Here is a 23,936-nt window from a genome sequence, read left to right on the forward strand (position 1 = left end):
GGGATTTTGCATGGAGCGCCCTCCACCTCTAAGTCCTTTTTATTCCAGTCAGAGCATCAGCAACTACCCTTACAGAGTTGTTGGAAAACTTACTTCTATTGAAAAAGTCATTTCCTGTTGAGAATATATGCCTGTGGTTCATCCTTTCTTTAGTAGTATCTTTACAAAAGGATAGTTCTTCATATATTTTATTGTTGAAATGGACTCTCGCAAATACCAAGAGGCACGTTAGAGATATCTACACTTTCATCCAATTGTACAGCAAAGCTTGAGCATCTTGGTGTTTTTAAATGTTCTTCTAATCCAGATGGCTTCCACTCTATCGTTAGCTGCTAGTTCCCAGCACATTATAGAATCGGGGCAAAGGCCGTAATTCGTGATTATAGATCTAAACCGTATTTCATACAGCCTTCTTGATCATTTGGATCCTGGGGTCCATTTTGGGCCACATCGTGAGGTCCTCATTATTTTTACCTCGGAATACGATTGATTACAGGTCAGGGGAGAAGTGGCAGCATTGCATTTTAAAAGTGATTACTTGCGATTATGTAATTAGTCTTATTTCAGATCCTGTTTCTTTGCAAGAATTTTTTTAGAGTCACTTTTCCACTTGGTGAGGGTTGTTTTTGTTAAAACTTGACAACATAATAGAAAAACCCCATAAACCCAGCACTGTTGTAGGTTACGCGTTGTGACATGCCAAAGACAAACATGAGGAGGCGCCATGTTTTCTTGGAACCCCGCCCTTCCCTGAGGACACTCCACATGCCAAACATGACATCTGACAGTCTGATATACAGACCAAGTGAGGATGTAGATCAGTAAAGCTTCATTTTTTTTTGACATTAAAAAAATGTCAGTTGAATTTGTATTATCTTTTCCCACTATGGATGACAGTCTCACTTGGGCTTTCCCTGTCGTCCCACTGTGGGGGGACTAGGCTCCGGCCTGGCGGGGATAAATGAGGATTCTGAACATGCTGACGTTGAGACAGAAGGATGGGAGTGAGGCTGGGAAATGTGAGCGCCCCTGGCATGGGGCCTGGGGGTATCAGCTGAGGGCAGGGAGGAGGCAAGAGAGGGGGGAAGTTGTTTGGAGAAACTCAGAAAGCAAGTTGATTCGATGCAGTCTGCAAACATTATGAGGAGGAGAAGGTGGGAAAGAATAATGGGAGGCAGATGCCTGAGGGCTGAGGAACGGTAACAAGGGAACATTTGGATGGAGTCACGAGGCCATTGGTACACATTATCCTGTCTATTTCCCCTACAACTATCCTGCAAGGCAGGGAGCATCATCCCCATTGTCCTGATGAGGAAAGCGAAGCTCAGAGGGGGCCCAGTAGTGGTTCAACCCAAGCTTCTGGCTGCGGAGGCCACATCCCTTGCATGTAACTCTGCTGAAAGCAGGAGGGAGAGAGGGGCCCAGGAGGCCAGGGCAGCACCGTGACGTCAGGAGGGAGACATGAGGCAGAAGGACCCCGCTTCTTGAGTGAGCAGGAGAGGAGTGGTGGGGGGGGGGGGTTAGAGCCCGGAACAAGGGTGGAACGTGCTGGCACCTGTGAGAGAACCCAGGAATGTGCAACCTGAGAGGAGCTGTGTTCATTCATTCATTCATCGGGATTCACGTGCTTTTCCTTTTCTTCCCCAGAGGACTCTGCTCTCTCGCTAGCCTTAAGAGAAACTGTTGGAGGGGCAACTCTTAGTGAAGGCAGACTTCTTTAGAGAGGAACAAATTTCAAAGCCACTGACCCGGGTGAAATTCCCATTTTGCCAGCAACCCCAACCTGATCCCAAAGAGGGCCCTCAGACCTGCCTCACACCTCCCAGAGGCCACCCACGAGCTTCTGTGAGACCAAGTGCAGCATCCAATCCAGAAAAGTCAGCTTCAGTCTCATCCGGGGATAGAAGGCTGAAGTTTAGACAGCCACGTGGAAGGGAGAACCTTGGCTCAGGGTGGAACTCAGCACCCACCCGTGGCTCCAGGCCTGATCCTGGCAGCTGGCGAGCTGTGTGATTCCCGGAGGGGGGGAGGGCAGGAGCCACTGCCCCTGCCACCCACGCTAGCTTGCCTCCCAACACACTCAGGCCTTCCCTTGCCATGGCACTTAAAATGCTGTTATGACGGCCTGTTTGCTTGTCCATGTCCACCACTAAAGTATACACTCTGTGAAGACAGGAACCTTGTGTTCATCGTTGCTACATCCCTAGAGCCCAACACGGCATCTGGCACACACTACAGGCTCTCAATCATCTTTTTTTGGTAAGCCCAATGTGAGGTTTAAACTCACAACCCTGAGATCAAGACCTGAGCTGAGATCAAGAGTTGAATGCTCAACTGACTGAGCCACCCAGGTGCCCCTCGAGGCACTCAATCAAGATGGAACGAATAATAAGAGCAAACACTAAAATAGCATTACTATGGGCTAGGCCTTATTATAAAGTCCTTACACGTATTAACTTATTTAATCCTCATAATAATCCTTGAGGGAATTTACTAATATTTTCCCCGTTTTATGGAGGAGCAAACTGAGGCACAGAGAGGTAGGAAACATGCCCAAGGTCTCCCAGCTGGTGGATGGAGCTGGAATTATGAACCCAGACAGTCTGCCTCCAGAGGATAGATTGTGAACCACTCCTCTCTACTGCCTCCAAATAAATAAATGAGTCAACTCATACCAAGCCTCAGGAGTTGTCTAGGCAGGAATCCTAGAGTCTGCAGGCTACAGGGAAACCCGTGCTCATCAGGAAGTATATTACCCTTTTTGGGAACTTCTCTTCCCTTTTTTTTTTAACATGGGTTCAGGAGAGCAAATGGGAAAAACAAAGGCAGGGATACCCAGGAGGAGGTCAGGAGATGGGCCAGAGGACTTATGGTCAGAGATGGCCAAAGGACTCATCAGCGGTTGGGTAAATGACCCACAAGGTCTACCACTGAAGTGTCAAGCGGAATGAATACAGGCAATGGGGCAGAACCCACACTACCCCTCACGGTCCCTCAGCCGACGCAAGGAGAACGCTGGGGTCAGGAAGCAGAGAGAAGTGGATCTGGAAAGAGTGGCTAAGCCGTTGTTTCCCATGGGCGCTTCAAAGAGACATGTGGACAGCTGCCAGCGACCTTGCAGTTGGGCCTTGTAGGCCTGAGAAAGCCCAAGCAGATGCCGAGGGGTCAGCTGGGATCAACGCCAACTCCCAGGAATCTGAGCATCACAGAATGCCCATGAAGCCTAGAGGGCAGACGTGCATAACTTTCCTGGTACGGAAACGTGAGTCATGTGGGCCAGAACTCAGGTCTTCTGGCCCCTGACCCCAGCCCTCTCCCCTCAGCACTGCACCTGGGCCAACTCACACACTGGGGAAGGAAGCAGAGGGGCCCCTGGCTGCGGCCTGCCCCTGCCCTGCTGACTCTCCCCCTTGGCTGCTGGGGCTCCCAAGGAGGCCTCAACCAGGACAGACTAATTCCTGGAGACAGTTTTGGCCCTGACTCTACAACAGAGTTCAGGGAAGAGATGGTGGAGACATATGTCTGGCCACGGGGCTGTTTACAAGCCATGCAGATCTCAGCCTGTGATGACAGATGGCCCCAGCAGGGAGTTCTGGAGGGTACCCTGCCATACACCACTCTGCCAGAAGACAGACAGACAGACATACACACACACACCCCGGGTGAGGCTGAGCTGGATGCACTGGGGCATGTGAGTGGACTGGAGCTGAATCCTCGATTTGTAAGCCTCGGGTTGGTAAGCTGCAAAGAACCTTCTAATCCCCCAGAGCAGTGGAAGGAGTGTGGGTTCTGTGGCAGCCAGACCCCATCGAATTCCTGGCTCTACTCTGACTAGCTGTGTGACCCGAAGCACGTTTCTTAACCTCTGTCAGTCTTCATTTTTTCATCTGTAGAAGTGGGGACAGAAACTCAGTTTCATGGGTTGTGAAGGTTAAGTTCACTGAGAATCTGTGTCAGACTGAAGCTAGCAACATGCCTGGCACAGTCCCTGTAGATGCTCCCTAAGACTTAGTTCCTCCCTCTTCCTTTCCTTCCTCCCTTCTTCCTTCCTTCCTTCCCTCCCTCCCTCCTCCCCTTCCTCCCTCCCTTCCTTCCTTCTTTCAACACAGTTTCAAGGTTAGCAAGCAGGCTGCTGGGCCTCACTGGCTGGAGACACTTGGGCAAGTTGCTCAACCTCTCTGAGTTTTCTTATCAGTAAAATGTAGGTGACAATTCCCTCCTTGGGGCTATTGTGAACAGTAAAAAAGCATGCAAAACTCTGAGCATGATCCTTGTCACATATTGGTGATTATTATAAGGCTCATTATTCCAGACCCAAAGATGGGCTCTGACTGCTTCCTTGGGGTAGCACAAGAGCCAAAGTGGGTGTCTTGATCACCACAAGCAGTGGGGAGGAGAGGGGTCCAGTCAGACCCTTGGCTCAGACAGGTGCCACTCCAGCCAACCCCACCGCAGCCCCCCCATGGACCTCTCCAGGCCAGAGATGCTACGTGTTGGTGACCCCCGCCCTGGGGTAAGGAGAGCGCTAACTTGAGCTGAGGCACAATTCCCTGGAGGCCTTGAGTCCCTTGGAAGAAGCTCTAAGAACATCCCTGAGCCAAAGAGACACTGCTTTTTTTCAGTCCAACAACTGGAACTCTGAAAAATCCCGTTTCTTGAGGGCAGGAGTCCCAGAGAACAGGAGCCCCACCCCAGCACAGCTGTTCCCTAAGCTGGGGTCCTCTAGTTGAGCAAATTCCCCAAGCCAAGTGCACAAGAAGCAGCCTAGGAGGCAGATCACAGGCCAGTGAGAGGCAGGGGGCCTCAGGTCACGTAGACACAACTTCTTCACCTGTAAAATGAAGAAGGTCACACCCAACTCCCAGAGACGTGGTCAGGATGCAGTGGAATGAGGAAGCACTTAGCATGTTGCCTGGCACACGGCTGCTGACAGCAATGGTGACGAAAACAGTGTTGCTGCTGTGACTTGCCCTGGTGCTGCCCGCGCCCCCTCACATGTGCCCCCCTCCGCAGGGGCTGGCCTCCCCTGAGCCGGTGCCTGGGCAAGGGCCCTGGCAAAGCCAAGGCAAACCAAAGCTTGCCTTCTACTGAGGGTTTCCAGCACAGTTTCGGACACATACATAGGAACCTCCACTCCCTCAAAAATCAGTATCCTTTCCAGCTCCTTCTATGAGCCAGTTCTTAGCAGGCTTCCTCTCCATGGTGGGGAGCGAAGTACTTCTGGGCATGCCCCATTGTATCGTTGGGTTTTGGTAAGCTGCAGTTTTTAATAAGCTGTTCCTTGTGCTCAGTTTCGAATTGAGCTCTGCTCACCAGAAACATCCACACATTGGCGTTAGCCCTCCAGAACCACATGGAACAAGCCTACCGCCTTTGCTCTGGGACAATTCGTCCAGCACATCTCCGTGAACACTTAGGCCTGAGCTGTAGGTTGCTGCCTGCCTGTCTATCCAATCCGCATCTTCTTGAGGGATGTTGTCCTTCACACGCACATAACTCATGCGACACGACGCCGGGCGGCCCCCTCCTGGGTGTGAACCCTGAGTCTAAGGTCCTGGTTTTTGTTGTCTTTGGGTGGGCTCAAGTCTCCCCAGAATGATTCGGGAGATTCCGGTCAGCTGAGAGTCAGACACACTGTGGTTTGAAACCCTGCTCCCCTGTTCTGCTGTGTTACCTTGGACAAGTTGCTCGGCCCTCTCTGAGCTTCATCTTCCTCATTTGTCAAGTGGGCATAAAGACCCTTAGCTTGCACGTGGTTGCGACAATTTCATGAGATCAGGTGGGGAAGAGCCCAGGGTAGTGTGTGAACGTTCAGCAAGAGGGGCTACCATTGCTTTTAAGAGGGAAAGATGCAGAATTCCTTGAAGGGGCGGCGCAAGAGAATCAGCAGTCCCTGGAGGGACAGGCAGGGGCCTGGGTTTTGAGGTGACCTCATCCCATGCCAGGCAGACGGACAGATGATCTCGTGGCCAACAGCTGGAGCCCACCACTGCGGGCTGAGAGCAGGGTGCCAGCCCCGCCCACCCCAGCGAAGGGGCCTGGGGGTAGACACAGCTGGTGCCCAGCCAGATGAGGCAGCGGCCAACTTTCCAGTCAACCCAGATGTCTGTCTTTCTCAGACAAAAACTCAAAAATGTGGCCTTAATCAAAGTGGCTTTTGAGAGCTGTCGCTCTTTGGACCCTGACAGGGGGACTGCAGAGGCTCTGAAAACTGAGGGTCAGGAAGATGGGGTTCAGGCCGCCTTCTGGAAGGTCGGCTGCATCTGTCACCCAGAGTAAAGGAAGAAAGAAGGGAGGGGATCGGAGGCTGACCTAAATGGACTCCCTGAGCCATCTCCCTGAGAAAGAGCACTGGAGAATTTTTTCCAGAAGAAAAGGGATTTATCTGTGCCACATAAACGAGACTTCAAAGCAGTTTCTTTCCTCATCAGGAATAGCATTGTTCTGCAGGGGCCTTCTTTGACAGTCCAGCATGGAGCCTCAGAAGCCAAAAGGTGATTTAGGGGAAGCTAGGAAGTCACATAGCTCCCCAGCTGTTGGCTTTATTACTCCCTTCATCCCCTGATTCTGCTAGATGACCTTGTTGGGGATGACAAAGCCCTTCCCTGAAGGACACAGCCTTATTTCGTCAGAGGAGACTTAGAGGCTCAGAGGGGCAAAGCCACCAGGCCTAGGAATGTTCTAGAACCCAGAAGTCCCGCCTGCCTTGCCAACTATTCCCAAACCTACCCAGCAGCTCACCTTTTCTTCTTCTGACTCTTGCAAGGTAGCTTGCTTGTCATACCTACTTAGAGAAACATCCCCAACCCCCAGCCCTAGGCTCAGGTGTGGAGCTAGGTATCTGGCATCCTGTCAACACAAAAAAGGTTCCTCAGCATCTTGCCCCTTCTCTATACAATGCCACTGCGCTTGAACGTGTTGTAAGTGTTTACGTTCCCTGGTCTTTGTTATTTCTTGCTTGGTGTGCTGGAATGCTTGACATTCCAGGGTTTGCACCCTGGTGCCTGGCTTGCTGAGATGTGTTGAACACAGTGGGGGAGGGGGGTGGGAGGCACTAACTGGGACAGGGAGGAGGTGATGGCACAGCCTTGGGTGTGCCATGCTCCAGGAAAAGTTTCTCACTCTCTTGGTCTCACCTGCATCTGCAATTTCCTTGAGTTGTTAAGCTCTTCCCCATCTCTTTGGCCTACTCTAATAATTCTTCAGATCTCATCCCGGATGTCACCCCCTATAAGAAGCTTTCCCTGATCCACAAATTTGAGCTAGGATCCCCTACCCCACAGTGAACAGATGTGCAGGTTGTCCACTGCACAAAAGCACCACATTTCAGAGAATCGCTGGCATCTTAGATTTGTATTTGTAGAGACTGTTTTGAACAAAGGAAGTGGCACCTTTCTCTAATTTGTGCAGAGGTGCTATAGGACCTATCTATGGTCCCGGTTCCGCTGTGTTCCCACCGCATCTGGCATTTGTCTAGTTAGTGCTACCTGTATACGCCCCCAGTACCCGAGACTGTAAGCTTGGAGAAAGGAGACACTGCTTCTGGCTCAGCCTCCACTGTCTTTCCTGGGCCCACACACTAGGAGCACTTCAAATGGCTGCTTCACTAATGTAAATATCCGTTGACTGAATGCGATGTGGGATGTGGAAGACTCAAGGGTGGACCTAACCAGGAGGAAGGGAAAGAGGGCAAGAAGAAAAGTGGTGAGACATCTCTGGCCTGCAGGGGGAGACGCTGAGCAGTTCAAGGCCCTCTTCTGCCTCGGGGCAGTGGGTCCCTGCCCTTTTCCCTTCGTGGAGGGATACTTCGCAGCAATAATAATAACAGCTACTGTTTACTGACCTGATGCTAAGCACATGCCTCACCTACTCGCCACAGCAGCCCCACTGTCTCCATTCTGCAGAATGCAGATGGCGCGGAGACGAGGTCAGCCAGCAGAAGTACCTGCTCCGCGCTGGGTGCTCAAGCCTGGAAGCTCACAGCTAGCCTGGAAGCTCCATCACACTGCAAAACCGGCCACACTTATTTTTAAATTGGAAAATATGGTCCCTGCTCCACAACCAAGTCTGAAGTTAGGAACAACCCTGCCCCTCCCACCTGTGGGCGCCAGGCCAGGCCCCCTACAAAGCCAACTCACCAAGTTGACTGTTGACAGGAAAAAGAAATCCATGCCAGGCCTGGGCCCAGACCCCAGGAGTGGGGCCAGGTGGGAGAAGACAGGCTGAGTGGGCAGAAGCTATCCTCGGGCACAGGCACCTCATCACCCACCTCCCAACCGTAAGATCGATGCCTAGGACAGCAGCATGAACAGGCATTTTGCTGACTCCCAAATCCTCAGTGCTTGGCACACACAAGGCACCTGGTGAGTATTTGCCGAATAAATGAACAAACGAGCGAATGAATGAATGAATGAATGAATACACGTTAGGCTTTTCCCACCATCCAAAAGAGAGCAGGGAACTGGGTTTCCCATATCCCAAGGCAGAGGACCCTCTGGGACAGACACCCAACCTTGACTGGGTTAGGAAACAGGAGGGGAGGAGGTGAGGCCCCTCCAGGGAGAGAATGAGGGAAACGCTGAGTCACTACATCAAGATCACTGGGCCCCTGATGCCTGGGCAGGGGGGTATGTAGAAGGGGGCCCAGCATGGCATGGGACCCCTACAATCTGAGCAAGAACAACTAGCATGAGGGAGGAACCCCTCCCAGGCAATCAGATAGAGCAGAGAGTCAAGGCTGCACCTGGGCGCAAGCCGTCTGAGCTGTCAGGAGGCTCAGCCACCAGCCAGAAGCACCCTCAAGGCAGATCTGGAAAGCCTGCCCAGTTTACCAGCCTGTTCTCCCTGCCTGGCCTCTGAGACCCTGGTGGGAGGTGAAGCGGAGGCCAGGCCTTGGGAAAGCTGCGCCCCAAACCCTACACCCCTGCACCTAGTACTCACCTGGTCTGGGTGGGCATGGGGCACATGAGGTCACCCCCCAGAAGGCTCCCACACTGCCACAGCAATCCTCTTGGGCAGTCAGCTCCAGCAAGGGGTTGGCACACTGGAAAAGAGGCCATGGACACCCATCACTCCCTCTTCCCTTTCCTGCTGTGCCAGAGCTGTCCCAGGAAAACCCGAGGCGAGGGCTCAACCCCAATATCCTGCTCCAGGGATGCCTCACCAAAGGGAGGAGAGGGGAGAGTCAGGGGATGGCCCGGAAGGAAGCAGAGAACCTTGCAGTCTATCCCACCAAACCCTAAACTTGGGGGCAGGGCACACCCAGATAAGAAAAGATCTGCTCTGTGCAGGACTGCAAACATCCCCCTTTCATGTCCCCAGCCCACAGAGGGTCCCAAAGGATGGGCTTTCCTCCATCAAACTCCAGGGAACTATAGGGTCACCTACGATGCAAGCCTTCCCCATGAACAGGGTCTAGGCTCAGGGACACTGCAAGTTGAGAGGCCAAGGAGGATCTGGGGACTCAGAGTCCCTATCCCTTGGCTACTCCCTACCTCCTCCAGTTCCCTAACCTCAGGAGGGGTTTCTGGAAATGCCAAAATGCAACTCTAACAAAAACCATCCTAGGTCTGGCTTAGCCCATATTTTTAGGTGCCCAGATTCAGAAAAACTCCCCTGATTTCCCATCACTGACTATGGATGCCTCCAGGAGGGATGGGGTGTCTCTCATCTTTTACCCCCAAAGCTTTAGGGTTTAACCTATCCACATCTCTGTGCTCTTCAATTTCAATGGAATACCATGCTTTTTCTTGTAGGATCTAACAGCCCTACTGTCTATGCACCGGGAGTCCTAGGCTCGGCTCCAGTACAGGCCAGGGTTTACTGGGACCAGAAGATGCTGGTGCCCTTCCAGAGGGGGACTCTTTTGGGGCTTCTTCGGCATGCCTGGCACTGACAAGTATCCAGTGGAGCCTAGGTAGTAAGGAGGCCTCTCCTTGCTCACACAATTTATGCCCTACATTTTCCCATATGGCGAATAGGAGACTCTACGGACATACATTCCGTAAGGACGAGGAGCAGAGAGAAGAAGGGGGAGAGTGAGGAGCAGTCACTATTCTGGAAGCCTGTAGGGCTGAGGCAGGGGATGCATTCTCACCTGTCCATTCACAGAGCTCAGGTAACAGCGGCCCAGCCCTCCTGGAGGCCTGGGTGCTGCCGGGGGCGGTGGCTGAAGGGCCTCTCCAGACCGTGCAGGGATGCTGTTGCCGTCCCAGTGGCTATGGCGGGGGCTGGCGGGGAGCCAGGGCGAGGGTCTGGTCTCCACGCTGTTCTCCTCCGGGGCCTCGCCCCGCACCCGAGCCACCTGATGGACCTGCACGGAGGCCTCCGGCGGGTGGCGAATGTGCACCTTCACCAAGGAGGGGTTCACGGAGGCTGGGCACAGGGGCTGGGTCAGAGCCAGGCAACAGGGCCCCACCTTCTGAAGAGGGCCCAGCATCCCTGGGCCAGGCCACTGGCTCTATGTCTCCCCCGAATTCTCCTTCCATTTTTCCACTCTCTGCTCAAACCCAGAACAACTCCCCAGTGAGGACAGGATGGAGCACAAACTCCTTCACTTTGCACCTTCCAAAGAAGGACCTTCATGCTCAACCTCCAAATTACCTTCCTGATTCTACCTCTTCCCGTCATCCTGCACAACCCCTGAACTCTGGCCCGACAGACCCCTCAGGGCCCCACCTCCACACCGTGGCTCATGCTGGTCCCTGCGCAGGGGAACCCCTCCCACCTTCTCTGCTTAATCAAAGGCTATCCACCCTTTAAGGCCAGCTGAAGTCCACCTCCTCCACGAAGCCTTCCTGAGCACAGTTAGGGGGCTCTCCTCCCCCTGACCTCCTATGGAAGTCTGTATTTTTGGTAGCTTCTACGTGGCACCTGATAATGGAAGGCATGTTCCATTCTTCCTATCCAGCCCCACTGTCTTGTCCAGGGCTGAGGGTTCCCTGAAGGCAGGACCCCGCCTTTATACTTTTTTGTCTCATCCATAGCACCCAGTAGGGAGCAAGGGCAAAAAAAATTATTGATGAATTCGGAGGAAGGGCAAAGAGAAGTTTAGGAAATGAAATTGAGCCCCGGGGGCAGAGAAGGAGGGAGGTCTGACTGGAGGCAGCTTCTGTGCCCTCCACCACGATGCCAGCACCCCCATGCCCGTGGCCCAGTGCACCCCCCAGCCCCACACTCACCCAGCTGGTTGGAGAGAGGCAAGGTGAAGGTGGACTGCCTCAAGGGGCCTTCCCGCAGGGCCCCGTGGCGGGAGCCCCTCTCTGGAGGCCCCGTGTCCAGCTTCGGGGAGGGCAGGTGGCAGAACTTTCCGGTGGAGTTGGCAGGGCACCAGCACTCATCCCGGCCGATGCAGCGGCCCCCGTTCAGGCAGGGGATCTGGCAGAAATCTACAACATTGATCTCAAGGTGACCAGTGGTAGAACAACATAGCAGTGCCCACCGCGGGGCCGGGGCGTGACCACAGGGAAGCAGGGGGAGCAGGCACTCCAATCTGGATGGCCCGGGGAGCCCAGCCCACCCTGAAATGCAGGGACTTTCCAGGACGCCGGGAGTGAGGAAGGGTAGATAACAGCCGGCCGTTGCCTTTCTGAAGAGCCCTTTCACACCTTCCCGGGATCCCACAATAACCTGGGGGACAGGAGGGCTAACTCTACTAACTCTACTAACTCCCTCACTTCTCTGTGGGGGAACCATGGACTCAGGTGGGTTATGGGACTTGCCTAGAGTCACACAGCTAGGCTGTCACAGAGCTGGGTGAGGACTCAGCATTCTGTGTGACTGGGGACAACTCACAGAAGCCATAGTATGAGAGCAGTAGGCTTCCTTCCTGCAGAATGTCTGGGCTCCTGCTCAAGGCAGGCCTGTCCCTCTGGGCACCCTGCCCCTCCCCAGGGCCTGGGAACCCCCTGAGGACGGGGCGGGAAGGGACTCACAGATTCGGAAGCCAGACTTGGGGTCATGCCCATGACCACCCTGGCTATATAGGGTGGTGGTGTCGCCACGCTCACAGCTGTTGGAACAGTGTCCATGCGCACAAGTCTGCTTGCAGATGGTGGGAGTGAAGACGATCTTGATCTTCTTGATTTTCTCAGTGAGGTTCAGCCCTGCAGAGAGAGGGCTTGGGTCCAGGGGGCAGGGCTGAGAGGCACAGCTGTGACCTCCAGAGGCTGGTTAGAAAGGCCCATGGGGTCAGGGGTGAATCCATCCCAAGGGCATTTGCTAAGTACCTACTGGAAGCAAGGTCCCACAGTGGGAGCAGGGTGGTGGTACCTTTGAGAAGCTCATAGTCCATCGTGTATTGAGGGATGCCAACGTGCCAACCACTAAGCTCGTGCTTTATGCACATTCACTCTTGTCCTTCTTGGGGGAGCACCCTTTTAGGTTGAACCGTTAGAAATTGCCATTTGTGTAGGTTACAATGGCCGAATACTGATCATGTTCCTATACCCAATCTGATATTTCTATTTTACGGTTAAGGAAACTGAGGCCCAGAGAAGGTTGGGTTGCCCCATGGCACACAGCTGGCAAGTGCCGCAGTCGGGCGTGGAACCTGCGGGCAGAGGACTGACTGTAGCTGTGACTTGCCAGAGGGGAGTTTTCTAAGAGAAGGGGAGGAAGACAGAGCCTGCGAGAATGACTAGAGTCAGGCTGTGGATGCCCTGATTGCCAGAACGAGGACGAGGACGGGCCCTTTATTTGGTTGGTGGTGGGAAGCCTTTGAAAGTTTTCAGGGGGAGATCAAAGAGGACTCGTGGAGGACTGGCGCCCTCCCAGCTGGAGTGGGCAGGGGGCGGGGAGGCAGGGAGACCAGCTGGGAGGGCACGCAGCCATGCAAGCTGGATCTGTAACACAGTCGCGGTGGAAATACAAAGGAGGGGTATTCATTCAGCGTGGCGAGCCGCGGGAGGGAAACCAGAGGGAGAGGGCTTGAGGAGGGAAGTACAAAAGTCTGTGTAGACCGTGTGTTCAAGAAGCTAGCCTGGGAAGGGGGGAGAGACAGGGAGGAAGCCCGAGGGGAGTAGAGAAAGAACTCTGTGGATGTGTGTATGCGTGCAAGCGTGCGTGTGAGAATGGGAGCGGGAACCAAGTGTATCTGCTGGTGGGAAGGAGCTGGGGGGGCAGGCTGAAGAGGGAGGAGAGAGGGTGTTGGGGGGAGGACAAGAGACGGTCTAGCGTCCTAGAGGAATCAAGAAGGGGGACATGCCCTTTTCAAGATGGCAAGAAAGGAGGTCATGGACTACAAAAAGGAATGAGTACCGACAGGGATAAACCTCGAAAACATGATACTAAGTTACAGCAGACACCAAAGGCCACATACTGTGCAGACTCTGTTAGGACATGTCCAAGGTAAGCAAATCTCTAGAGACAAAGTAGATCAGTGGGGCCCGGAGCTTGGGGGGGGGGGAAAGAGGCTTAGTGGGTACAGGGTTTCTCTTGGGAGTGATGACAATGTTCTAGAATTAGACAGTGACGGCGGCTGCACAAAATTATACACTTAAAACCACCGATGTGTACACTTTAAAAATGGTTAATTTTATGTGAATTTCACTTCAACTTTTACCATGGCAAGGAAAGAAAGGAGGTGAGCTCAGGCACGGGTTTAGGTAGGGGAGTGGTGTGCACGGTGGGGCAGATGGGCAGGAAGGTGAGGAGCTCTCCAAGAGGTGGCAGGCGTGTCCATGTGCTGATGGGATGGGGCTTGGGAAAGTGGGGGGCAGCTTGGAGTAGCTGCTCTGAGGGACGAGAGAGAGAGACAGAGACAGAGAGAGGGAGCAGGCACAAAGGAAAGGACTGTTGGGCAAGGAGCAGAATGTGCCGAGGCGTGAACCCACAGGGATGCTCAGCTGTCTCCTCTAGAACGCAGAAGCCCAGCTGTGGGTGCTAAGAAAGCAATTGCTCAGGTTGGTCCAGGAGGTTTGCAGGAAGGATAAGGTGGAGGGAGCAGGGCCAGGGAGGGGAGGTTCATGGCTGGATATGAAGGAAGCAAAGGCAGGATGTGTGATAGGGGCAGAGTCCCCAATCAGCTGGTTTGGGACCCTTGGAGCCCAGCACAAAGCAGGCACTTGGCGACTGACTGCTGGTTGATTGGCTGAGAGGATGAGGGACAGGTGAAACCCGGCCGGCCCGTGAGAGTGGAGGGGAGGCAAAAGCGGGGACAAGAAGGTCAGAGATTTAGATGCCCTGCTCTCCTAGGACCCTGAGACAGGGCATCCTTACCCCAGGGGGATGACAGGCGGTCCAGATACGCTGCCTGCTGGGCGCCATCCCTCCGCTCAAGGCCTGGCCCTGCGGGCAGGGCATTGGAGGTGAGCTGACCGCTGGCTGCGGCGGTTGGGTAAAGCCGGACAGTCCGGGACAACCCCGCGTGCTGTTGGGAGGGCTGGGTCTGGCTGAGCCCACTCAGGGTCCTGTGGAGATGATCGTGGAACGGGGGTTTACCGCCTAGGAGCAGCATCGCTGTGCCCTCTGTCCCCGCTTGGGCTGCCCAGCCCCCACCTCTGCACTAGAAGAGTGCCCTCTGTCTGGTTGCCTTCTCTGCACCCATCTGCAGCGATTCAGGGATGTGGAGGTGCCCTGAGGAAGGGGGAGTGAGGGAAGGCCCGCCAGTTGGTTCTGCGAGAATGCCTAACCCTATGCGGAATAGCCAGGCGTTTGCTGGGTTATTCTGGGCAAGTCACAGCTTCTCTGGGCCTCAGGGCCCGAGACTATAAAACAAAGATGTTAGACTGGTCCCTTGTGGCTCTGACATTCTGAGAGTCTGTGAGACTCTTAGGGACCAACCTCTGCCCCCAAACCGAGTCCTGCCCCCAAGCCTACTCCCTGCCACTTCTAAATTCAGCCCTTAACACAAATTACCTGTGGAAATGGTGCCCAACAAATGCTTAGTCACAGATTGATTTGGGGGCGGAGCCTAGACTATCCCTCTCATTTCTTTTCATTGTAAAAATAATATAACAATATTCAAGGAGAAAACAACCTAATTCAGCATCCCCCTGCCCCCACGCAGCAAATACTTTGCACATTTCCTTTTAACCTTTGCTCAAATATACGTTCTTATCCCATTGTCATCACCTGTAGACACAGCTTAAATTCTGATTTTTCACTTAACATTAGATCATATTTTATACAATCCCAGTTTTCGTATTTATCATCTCAGTTACTACACGATAGTCTATCTGAAGACAAATCAGATTTATTTATTCAGACATTTGCCTGTTGCATGGATTGTTTTTAATTTTTTTTTTAAAGATTTCATTTATTTCTTTGACAGAGAGAGACACAGCGAGAGAGGGAACACAAGCAGGGGGAGTGGGAGAGGGAGAAGCAGGCTTCCCGCCGAGCAGGGAGCCTGATGTGGGGCTCGATCCCAGGACCCTGGGATCATGACCTGAGCCGAAGGCAGATGCTTAATGACTGAGCCGCCTAGGCGCCCCTGTTTTTAATTTTTAACTGTGGACATACTTATGTTCACATAAGTATGGCTTTTTTTCCTTCCACTAAAATATTCCTTTAGTAAAGGGGGATTCATTATACTATTCTATTTTATTTTGTATGTTTGGAAAATACTTAAAATAGACAGTTAAAAAGGATCATTCTTTTAGGATTAATTCTATGGACTAGAATGACCATATTGAAAGGTATAAGAAAAAGGTTATAAACATTTATGGCTCTAGGTACACACTGGGGCTTTGTTTTTTGAAAGGGTGTATCAAAATGTATAAATGTACTACTCAGAGTGCAGCCTCTACATCCTAATGTGTTATTATTTTTTTTATACTTTGCTAATTGAATAAGTATAAAATGGTACTTCACTGTTGCCTTTTCTCTCTTTTATTTATTACTTCTGAGTTGAAATGTTCTTCATGTATCTATATACCACTTGTGAAAACTTTCTGCTCGTGTCCTTTGATATCTTAACCATTTGAACCGTCTCACAAATTTGAAAGCATTATCCATGTGTTTGTTATTAGGCCAGTCTACAAGGCAGCCTCCACGGTAAATATCCTGTCCCTTTACAGTGTATATGAACCACTGTATATGATGGTGTCTGCACTGTGGTCAGTGTGAGCACACTGTGGACACTGAAGCTGAGGGAGCAATTCCTGGTCCAAGGTTAGACATCCAGTAAATCAGGGCCCTGGGATTCCAGCCCAGAGCATCCTGACTGCTGTGCCACCTAATAGAGCAGCTCAGACCACGATGGAAGCTCAGCCGAGGAGCATCTGCTCAGGCCTGGAGGGCGCTCCTTCCCCCAGTGGGTCCCTCCTTCCCCCAGTGGGTCCCTCCTTCCCCCAGTAGGTTCCTCCTTCCCCCAGTAGGTCCCAACCCTAGCCTCTCCGCTGGATTCCTTGCCCAAGTGGGATAAGGTGTAGGACCCTCTCCTTCTGCTGTCCCTACTCCAGTTCTGTTGACCCTGAGTGCCTAGGCCATTAATAAGCTTCCTCTTATCCTTTCCTGGCAGAAGCCAAATCAGGAGAGATGTCAGAGGCAGGTACCCCAGTACTTTCCTAGGCTATGTTTAGCCCTCCCCCAGGCCCCTCTGCTCAGAGCTTGGCTCCCATAGGCTTTTTTTTTTTTTTTAAAGATTTTATTTATTTATTTGACAGAGATAGAGAGAGCACAAGCAGGGGGAGCGGCAGGCAGAGGGAGAGGGAGAAGCAGGCTCCCCGCTGAGGAAGGAGCCAACACGAGGCTCGATTTCAGGACCCTCAGATCATGACCTGAGCCAAAGACAGACACTTAACCGACTGAGCCACCCAGGTGCCCCTCCCAGAGGCTTTAATGCTGTTCTTCCTTCCAGGGCCATCTGCAGCAAATCTTTACCCTGAGAGGCCCCAAACATGCTTCACCCTGCTTCCTGAGTTTGGGGTCTAGAGTGGGAGAGAGGTCCTGTTAGCCACTCGAGAAATTCTGGGAGCTGTAATGGGCCAGAACTGGGAGCCCAAACCTGAGGCACCTGCTCCTCATTCCCAGGAAAAGATCAGCACAACCAGCTGCAGCAGAAAACACAATCCTTTCAAGATCTTCCCAGAGTGTGCCCGAGAGAGAGAGCTGGTGGGTTGGTGGGAGTCTCCTCCTGGTGGCACCGGGCTGGTGCCACGGCTCAGCTTAGTGCCAACACCGAAGGGCACCCTAGAAAGATGAAGGGAGTAGCTCACGTTCTGCCCAGTTCTGCACTTTTTTGAACTTGACCAACGAAGAGCTCCCCAATCTGGTCAAGATGGAAACTCAAAGGGTTTTTCTTGGTAGTTTGTTGTCACTGTTATCACTGCTGTCACTCGTTTCTCCAATGGAACTCAATGCTGATGGCCCCAAGATTCCTAAGTTCAAATCCTAAGTCCAGTGGTTAATGTTGCAGAGAAGAAAAAAGCCACCACCAACAAAGAACCTCCCACGTTCCCTAGTTGTAGGTAGGACCTAGCTGTATGGAGGGGAGAAAACAGGATCAGGCCAGGCAAATGTCAGTTCTTCCTCTTCTAGCAGAATGGCCTGAGCAAGTCACGGAGCTCCCCTGAGCCTCAGATTCCTCATCAGTAAAGTGGGAATAGCAATGCCACATCATGGGGCCGGAGTGAGGACTAAGAGAAATAGCGAGGTTGTGATTACTTTGCAAATATAAGTAAATGGCATGAGTTGAAAAATATGCCAGAATTTTACAATCATGTGAATGACAACAAAAAAAAGTGCTAGATACAGTTCAGACAAGTATAACAAATTGTTTTGAAAGAAAGCCACTGAGGGCTCCTGGGTGGCTCAGATGGTTGGGCGTCTGCCTTCGGCTCAGGTCATGATCTCAGGGTCCTGGGATCGAGTCCCGCATCGGGCTCCCTGCTCCTTGGGAGCCTGCATCTCCCTCTGCCTCTCTCTCTCTCTCTGTCTCTCATGAATAAATAAATAAAATCTTCAAAAGAAAAAAGAAAGAAAGAAAGAAAGCCACTGAAAATTCTTCTTCATCTAAGGGGAATGAAAGACTCCCCAAAACACTTTGTTATACTGTCCAAGCATCCTTATATGTAAAGGGCCAAGTGCCCGATCTGGTGTCCACACATTTTTAACAACCGGAGCCTCCTGAACCTAATCCACTGTCATCTACTGTTGGGATGGGGATTTGGGGTTAAATGGCAGAAATAAAAAGTTCTGCCTTGTCTGAGAGCTCACAGCAGAGTAAAGGAGGAAGCCCCAGTTCTTTGATCGGTTCTACCTCTTCCACCAAAATTACCCCCTAAGGCAACCACCATCTCCTTTCTTAAGCCCCAGCTCAGTCCTTAGAGGTGGGCAGGGAGGCCCACAAAGTGAGGAGGTGGCCTCCAGCTGGTTGCCTGTGCCCTCAGCACTTAGAAGGTCATAGGCAGCTAGGATGCGGTGCAGATCGTGAGCTGGGGAGTTTGCAAGCCCCATAGTCTGGCTTTGTGTTATCTTCGCACTCATTTCTCTTAAGTGATTCACAAGCCTTTAGCAAAAGCCCAGTTGCATCCCCATTCTAGTCTCAGTTAGGTCGTGGGATATCAAGGAAAGGGTGTGGCGGGGTGTTGGGCCCAGGGTGGTCTAAAGAAGCAGTGCCCCCTTAAGGACAAGAGTGGTGACAAAAGGGGCAAGCGAGAGCTTCACCGAGAAGGTGACTTTCTTAACCACAGTCCCCCATAGGAAAGGGTCCGTCTACTCAGCCTTGAAAGAGTTACTTTGATTTCATCAAAGGATAGCAGTTCTTGAACTTTCCTGGCACAAGAAGAGAATTTGCTATCTCTCTGGGATTGTTCCAAAGAAGTCCTGGCAAAGCAGCCACAATGGACCAGAACAGCTGTCCCTAGACTTTAGGATCGCATGGATCAGTAAAAATTTGAAACAAATGTAGGAGAACAGCATAAAGTTGCCAATTTTTTGTTTAGGTAAGTAAGAAATTCACACAGACACACACACCTACCAATTATTACCACCATAATTCCATGAAAGAAAAGACCTCTCAATGTCAAAAAGAAACATTTGAACAAGCTTAACTTCATGGAAACCTCACCACATTGACTTTATTTTCTTCATTTCCTCATGGACCAATGAAACATTCATGACAGGCTAGCACCAAGCCAAGAGGAAACCACTGAGCTACAGTCTGAGGACTTTGGGGCTCTTTTGACAAATTTGGGAGAAGAAAAAAAAAAAACTTCCCGTCCCTGCTGGCTGGGATCTTCAGACCCAAGTGAAAACTGCCCGGACAGTGCATACCTAAAATGATGTCACTCAGTTCAATGTGGTGTGCCAACATTTTGCCATCCTGAAAAGATATTTAACACTGAGGTTTTCAAAAGCAATTGGAGAGACAAGTGGGTGAGGGGCTCCATGCTTTTCACCCCATCCAAGTGCACCTGAGCCTGGAGGCTTCACTCTACCTACTTTATAAATTGGGCTTCCAAATACTGTTTTGTTTGAAAAGGGTTTTGCTGCTAAAAGATAGTTTAAAAACATCACTATATGGTGCATAGAATAATTATAGCTACCATCTATTGAGCACTGAGCCAGATGCTTTATTATTTTTTATTTTTTTAGATTTTTTGATTTGAGAGAGAGAGTGAATGAATGAGAGAGAGCCCGAGCAGGGGGAGGAGCAGAGGGAGAGGGAGACTACCAGACTCCCCGCTGAGCAGGGAACCCGATGCGGGACCAGGACACTTGGGATCATGACCTAAGACAAAGGCAGATGCCTAACCAACTGAGCCACTCAGGCACCCCAAGCCAGATGCTGTAAATGCATCATCTTAACCACATTATTTTATTGAATGATACAAGTAAGTTGCAGAATAACATGGATAGTATGCTTCCAGGTTTGTGTCTTTTTTTTTTTTTAAAGATTTTATTTATTTATTTGACAGAGAGAGAGATAGCGAGAGCAGGAACACAAGCAGGGGGAGTGGGAGAGGGAGAAGCAGGCTTCCCGCCGAGCAGGGAGCCCGATGTGGGACTCGATCCCAGGATCCTGGGATCATGACCTGAGCCGAAGGCAGACGCTTAATGACTGAGCCACCCAGGCACCCCCAGGTTTGTGTCTTAAGAAAAACTTCTCTCTCATAGGAAAGATCTGGAAGGATTTGTAAACCGTGGCTACCCCTGTTTTTACATTTTTGGAATTTTTTTCAGTAAAACATTTTACAGTAAACATGCATCATTTTGTAATAAAAATAAATCCTTATTTTTCACAGCAGCTCCATTTTATAGATAAGGAAACCGAGGTTCAGGAAAAGCATGGTAAATGTGTGCAAATAACTTGGATCCAAAGTGGACCATGATGGCTGACAGGGGTACAGGAATTCAGATGTAAGAAAGACCACATCATCTGAGCTGGGGCTTAAGAGAGGGGTAGGATTTTTCACAGTCCAAAATGAAGAGGAAGACATTGCGGATAAGAAAAATATTACAAGACAATGCGTGGTGGGGGGAAGCATGGGCTTTTTTCACAGGAAAAAAACACAAATGTTTCCTAAGCACATGAAAATATACTCATTCTTTTTTTTTTTTTTTAAGATTTTATTTATTTATTTATTTTATATATCTAGAGAGAGAGCAAGAGAGAGTGTGAGCAGGGGGAGGAGCAGAGGAGGAAGGGAGGGAGAGAGAAAGAATCTCAAGCAGACTCCCTGCTGATCACGGAGCCTGAAGCAGGGCTTGATCTCAGGACCCTGAGATCATGACCTGAGCGGAAACCAAGTGACCTGAGCGGAAACCAAGAGTCAGATGCTTAACCGACTGAGCCACCCAGGCGCCCTGAAGATATGCTCATTCTAAGAGACATGCAAATGAAAACTACTCTGAGATAGCATTTTCAATCCATTAGATTAACAAAAATTCGGGCGCCTGGGTGGCTCAGTTGGTTAAGCGACTGCCTTCGGCTCAGGTCATGATCCTGGAGTCCCGGAATCGAGTCCCGCATTGGGCTCCCTGCTCGGCGGGGAGTCTGCTTCTCCCTCTGACCCTCCCCCCTCTCATGTGCTCTCTCTCATTCTCTCTCTCTCAAATAAATAAATAAAATCTTAAAAAAAAAAAGATTAACAAAAATTCAAAAGTTTAATAATAGACTAATTTGGCAAGATTGTGCTGAAATAGGCACTGTCAGATGGTGCTGTAGGAACGTAAATTGATAGAGCCCTTAGGAGAGCAATTTGGCAATGTCTCTCCACACTGAGTGCATCTATGCTTTGCGCCTGCAGTTCTATCTCCAAAATGATGCCGCAGATAAAGCTGCCATGTAGGCACTGCGGCCACCCTGCCCGGGTCGCCTTTGCAGCTGGTGCACCTCCTACTGGCCGCATCTGAGTCTCGCTGGAGGCGGATGGCAACCACCTGACAAAGCCCCTCCCACACCAATGACTGCCTGAACAAGACGTTCAAAAGCCCTGCCCCTTGCCTGAAGGGGAGACAATTCTGCAAGCTCCACCCTCAGTCAGGCCTTGGCTTGATTTCCTTGGAACCAATCCTCGCTAGGCTCTTTCCACCTTCCCATCCTGCTTCCCTCCCTTGGCAATCCCCCAGTAAATCACACACCATGGGAAGCCATGTCCCAGCTCCACCTCTAGGGGAGTCTGACCTAAGACACTTGTGAATGTCCAAAATGATGGATGAACAAGATTATTCGTAGCAGCACTATTTTATAATAGCAAAATATTTTGTAAAGGATAGGAACAATGTAAGTGTCCTTCAGTAGGAGATTGGTTAAACAAACTAGGATATATCCACAGGATGGGGTCATATGCCCTGGAAACAGAAAGCAGCTTCTTACATCTATAGGAAAGCTCTCCAAGACATACTGAAAAGTTGATAAACAGCCCCGATCTGGTCCACTGACTGTTTTTATACGGATGGTGAACTAACAATGGTCTTTTATATATTTAAACAGTTGAAAAAGGTCAAAAGAAGAATATATTTCATGACATGAGAAAGTGATATGAAATTCAAGTTTAAGTTTCCATAAATAAAGTTGAGTTGGGACAGAGTGACGCTCACTGTCTGTGAGCTACTTTTGCTCTAAATGGCAGAGCTGAGTAGTTGCAGAACCATATGTCATACAAAGCCTAAAATATTTACTATCTGGCTTTTTATGGAAAAGTTTGCTGACTCCTGGTGTGGGGTATGTAAACTTTTGTGTAAACGTAGAGAAAATAAGCATATGTGTTGCATTTATTTTCATCTTTAAAAAGCAACCTAGGAAGGCTACCTTGGAAATCAATAACAGTGGTTACCTATGTACGTGGGGTGGCAGGGAGCAGGTAGGGGGCAGACGGGGAATAAACTTGTGCCACCATTTAATGAATGCTCGCTCTGTACCAGGCTCCATGCCTATAATGCACATTGCCCGCATCATCTCACATAGGTCTCTCCATAATTCTAAGAGTTACTCATTATCCCATTTCACAGTCTAGAAAACAGAGAGTAGCAAGTTTCTATCCCTTCCTAAAGGTTACAGAACTCCCAAGGGCAGAAGCCAGGTTACCAAACCAGGTTAAGTTCATCCTAGAGCTACCCCACCATTTGTTATTGCCGTATCACCATTTTACAGATGAGGACACTGAGATTTTGGGGGATTGAAGAAGAATCGGTTCCAGTCCAAATGGTGGACAGCGTGAAGTATCAGAGAGGTGTCTGTGCTGTATCGAATGGGTGAGGAAGAGTCTCTGGAGAAGCCCACCTTCTTTCACTCATTCAAGAAGCACTTACTGAATGCCTGCCACATGCCAGGCTCTGAGGTCCAGGGATGGCAAAGACCCTCTGCCCCTCTCTGCTCCCGTGGAGCCTGGGCAAAGTGTCCAGCACTCCAGCGAAGATGTGGGGGCACAGGGGGCGCTGCATATTAGCCTTTAGATGTTCATGGTCTTCAAGCAGGTCTAGGACATAATGAGATAGGCCTTTTCAAATGATTATTACTCTGGTGAAAGATGACCTAGGTGTAGATGGACCAGAGAGGGGCAGGCTGGAGGCCAGCTGGAAGGCTTTGGCTGTGGTCTAGGCTAGCAGGGACCAAGGATGGGACCAGGAAGAAAGTCTGGATTCAAGGGATAGTTAAGTCATGGAGAATTCCCAGTCGTGGCTTAGACCAATGGTGGAGGGAGCTCCAGGGGCCAAGATCTCAAGTGGGAGATCCAAGAAATGGCTCTGTCTGGGACACAATGAGCATTGGATGCCTCAAGATGGATCTCCACATGGAAGCACCCAGGGGGCAGTGCTCAGGAGAGAGATAGGGCACGGTCGGGAGCGTTGTAAGGATAGAGCTGGTGGTCACGGAGGAGTTAGGAGGGAGGGATGACAGCACTCAGGGAGAGCATGCACAACAAACCCCGCTTCAGAGCTCCCTGCTGGACTGAGGCGTTAACTCTGCTAACACTTCCCAATCTCAGGAGGGAAAATGTGTTAATGAACAGACTGCTCTGAGTTCTAAGTTTTGTTCCCATAGATTCGTCTCCAGCCTTTGACACCTGCTACCCCTTGTCGGCTAGCACACGATAAAACAAATGAATAAGCAGTAAATGCATATTAACGGAAAATGTGGCAGTGGTCCATCACACTTCACTTGACAGCATGTTCTTCTCACGGATACGTGTGTGTGCCTAGAGCTGGGTTTTATTTTGAACACCCAGACGATCGTCATAGTTTCTGCTAATAAAACTGTTCTCAGCTCTAATCATGGGATTAATTACATTGATGGCATTCCTTATGACTCCCAGGCGCCCTGGCACCTAAACCCTCTGGGAAATAGAGGAGTGAAGAGAGAGAAAGCAAGGGTGGAGGAGGGGCCTGGGGAGCACCAAGGCCTGAGGGCAGACAGAGGAAGAGGCTGTGAGGGTGTCAGAGAGGGAGCAGCCAGACAGGCAGGAGGGGGACAGGGAGCCAGGAGGGCCCTCCAGAATGCCGTCTCTGCTTCTGGCCCTCCTGTGACTGCAGGCCTCGCTAGGGGCAGG

The 23,936-nt window shown here is 51.0% G+C and overlaps 1 protein-coding gene across 4 annotated transcripts in view; it reads right to left on the minus strand.

The window, feature by feature from the left end:
* The window catches only part of LTBP2 (latent transforming growth factor beta binding protein 2), a 103,125-nt gene that overhangs the window by 37,041 nt on the left and 42,148 nt on the right, over positions 1-23,936 (minus strand). For all 4 annotated transcript variants that reach the window (XM_064571354.1, XM_045901234.3, XM_045901235.3 and 1 more), the window contains exons 4-8: positions 14,218-14,408; positions 11,934-12,104; positions 11,181-11,387; positions 10,097-10,374; positions 8,941-9,043 (exon numbers count right to left, since the gene is read on the minus strand). In XM_064571354.1, coding sequence (XP_064427424.1) covers positions 8,941-9,043; positions 10,097-10,374; positions 11,181-11,387; positions 11,934-12,104; positions 14,218-14,408 — 950 coding nt within the window. The remainder of the gene's footprint in view (positions 1-8,940; positions 9,044-10,096; positions 10,375-11,180; positions 11,388-11,933; positions 12,105-14,217; positions 14,409-23,936) is intronic.

The sequence above is a fragment of the Mirounga angustirostris genome, unplaced genomic scaffold, assembly GCF_029215605.1.
Source record: "Mirounga angustirostris isolate CCGP_5_RB_7025 unplaced genomic scaffold, mMirAng1.0.hap1 SCAF_9, whole genome shotgun sequence".
NCBI lineage: Eukaryota > Metazoa > Chordata > Mammalia > Carnivora > Phocidae > Mirounga > Mirounga angustirostris.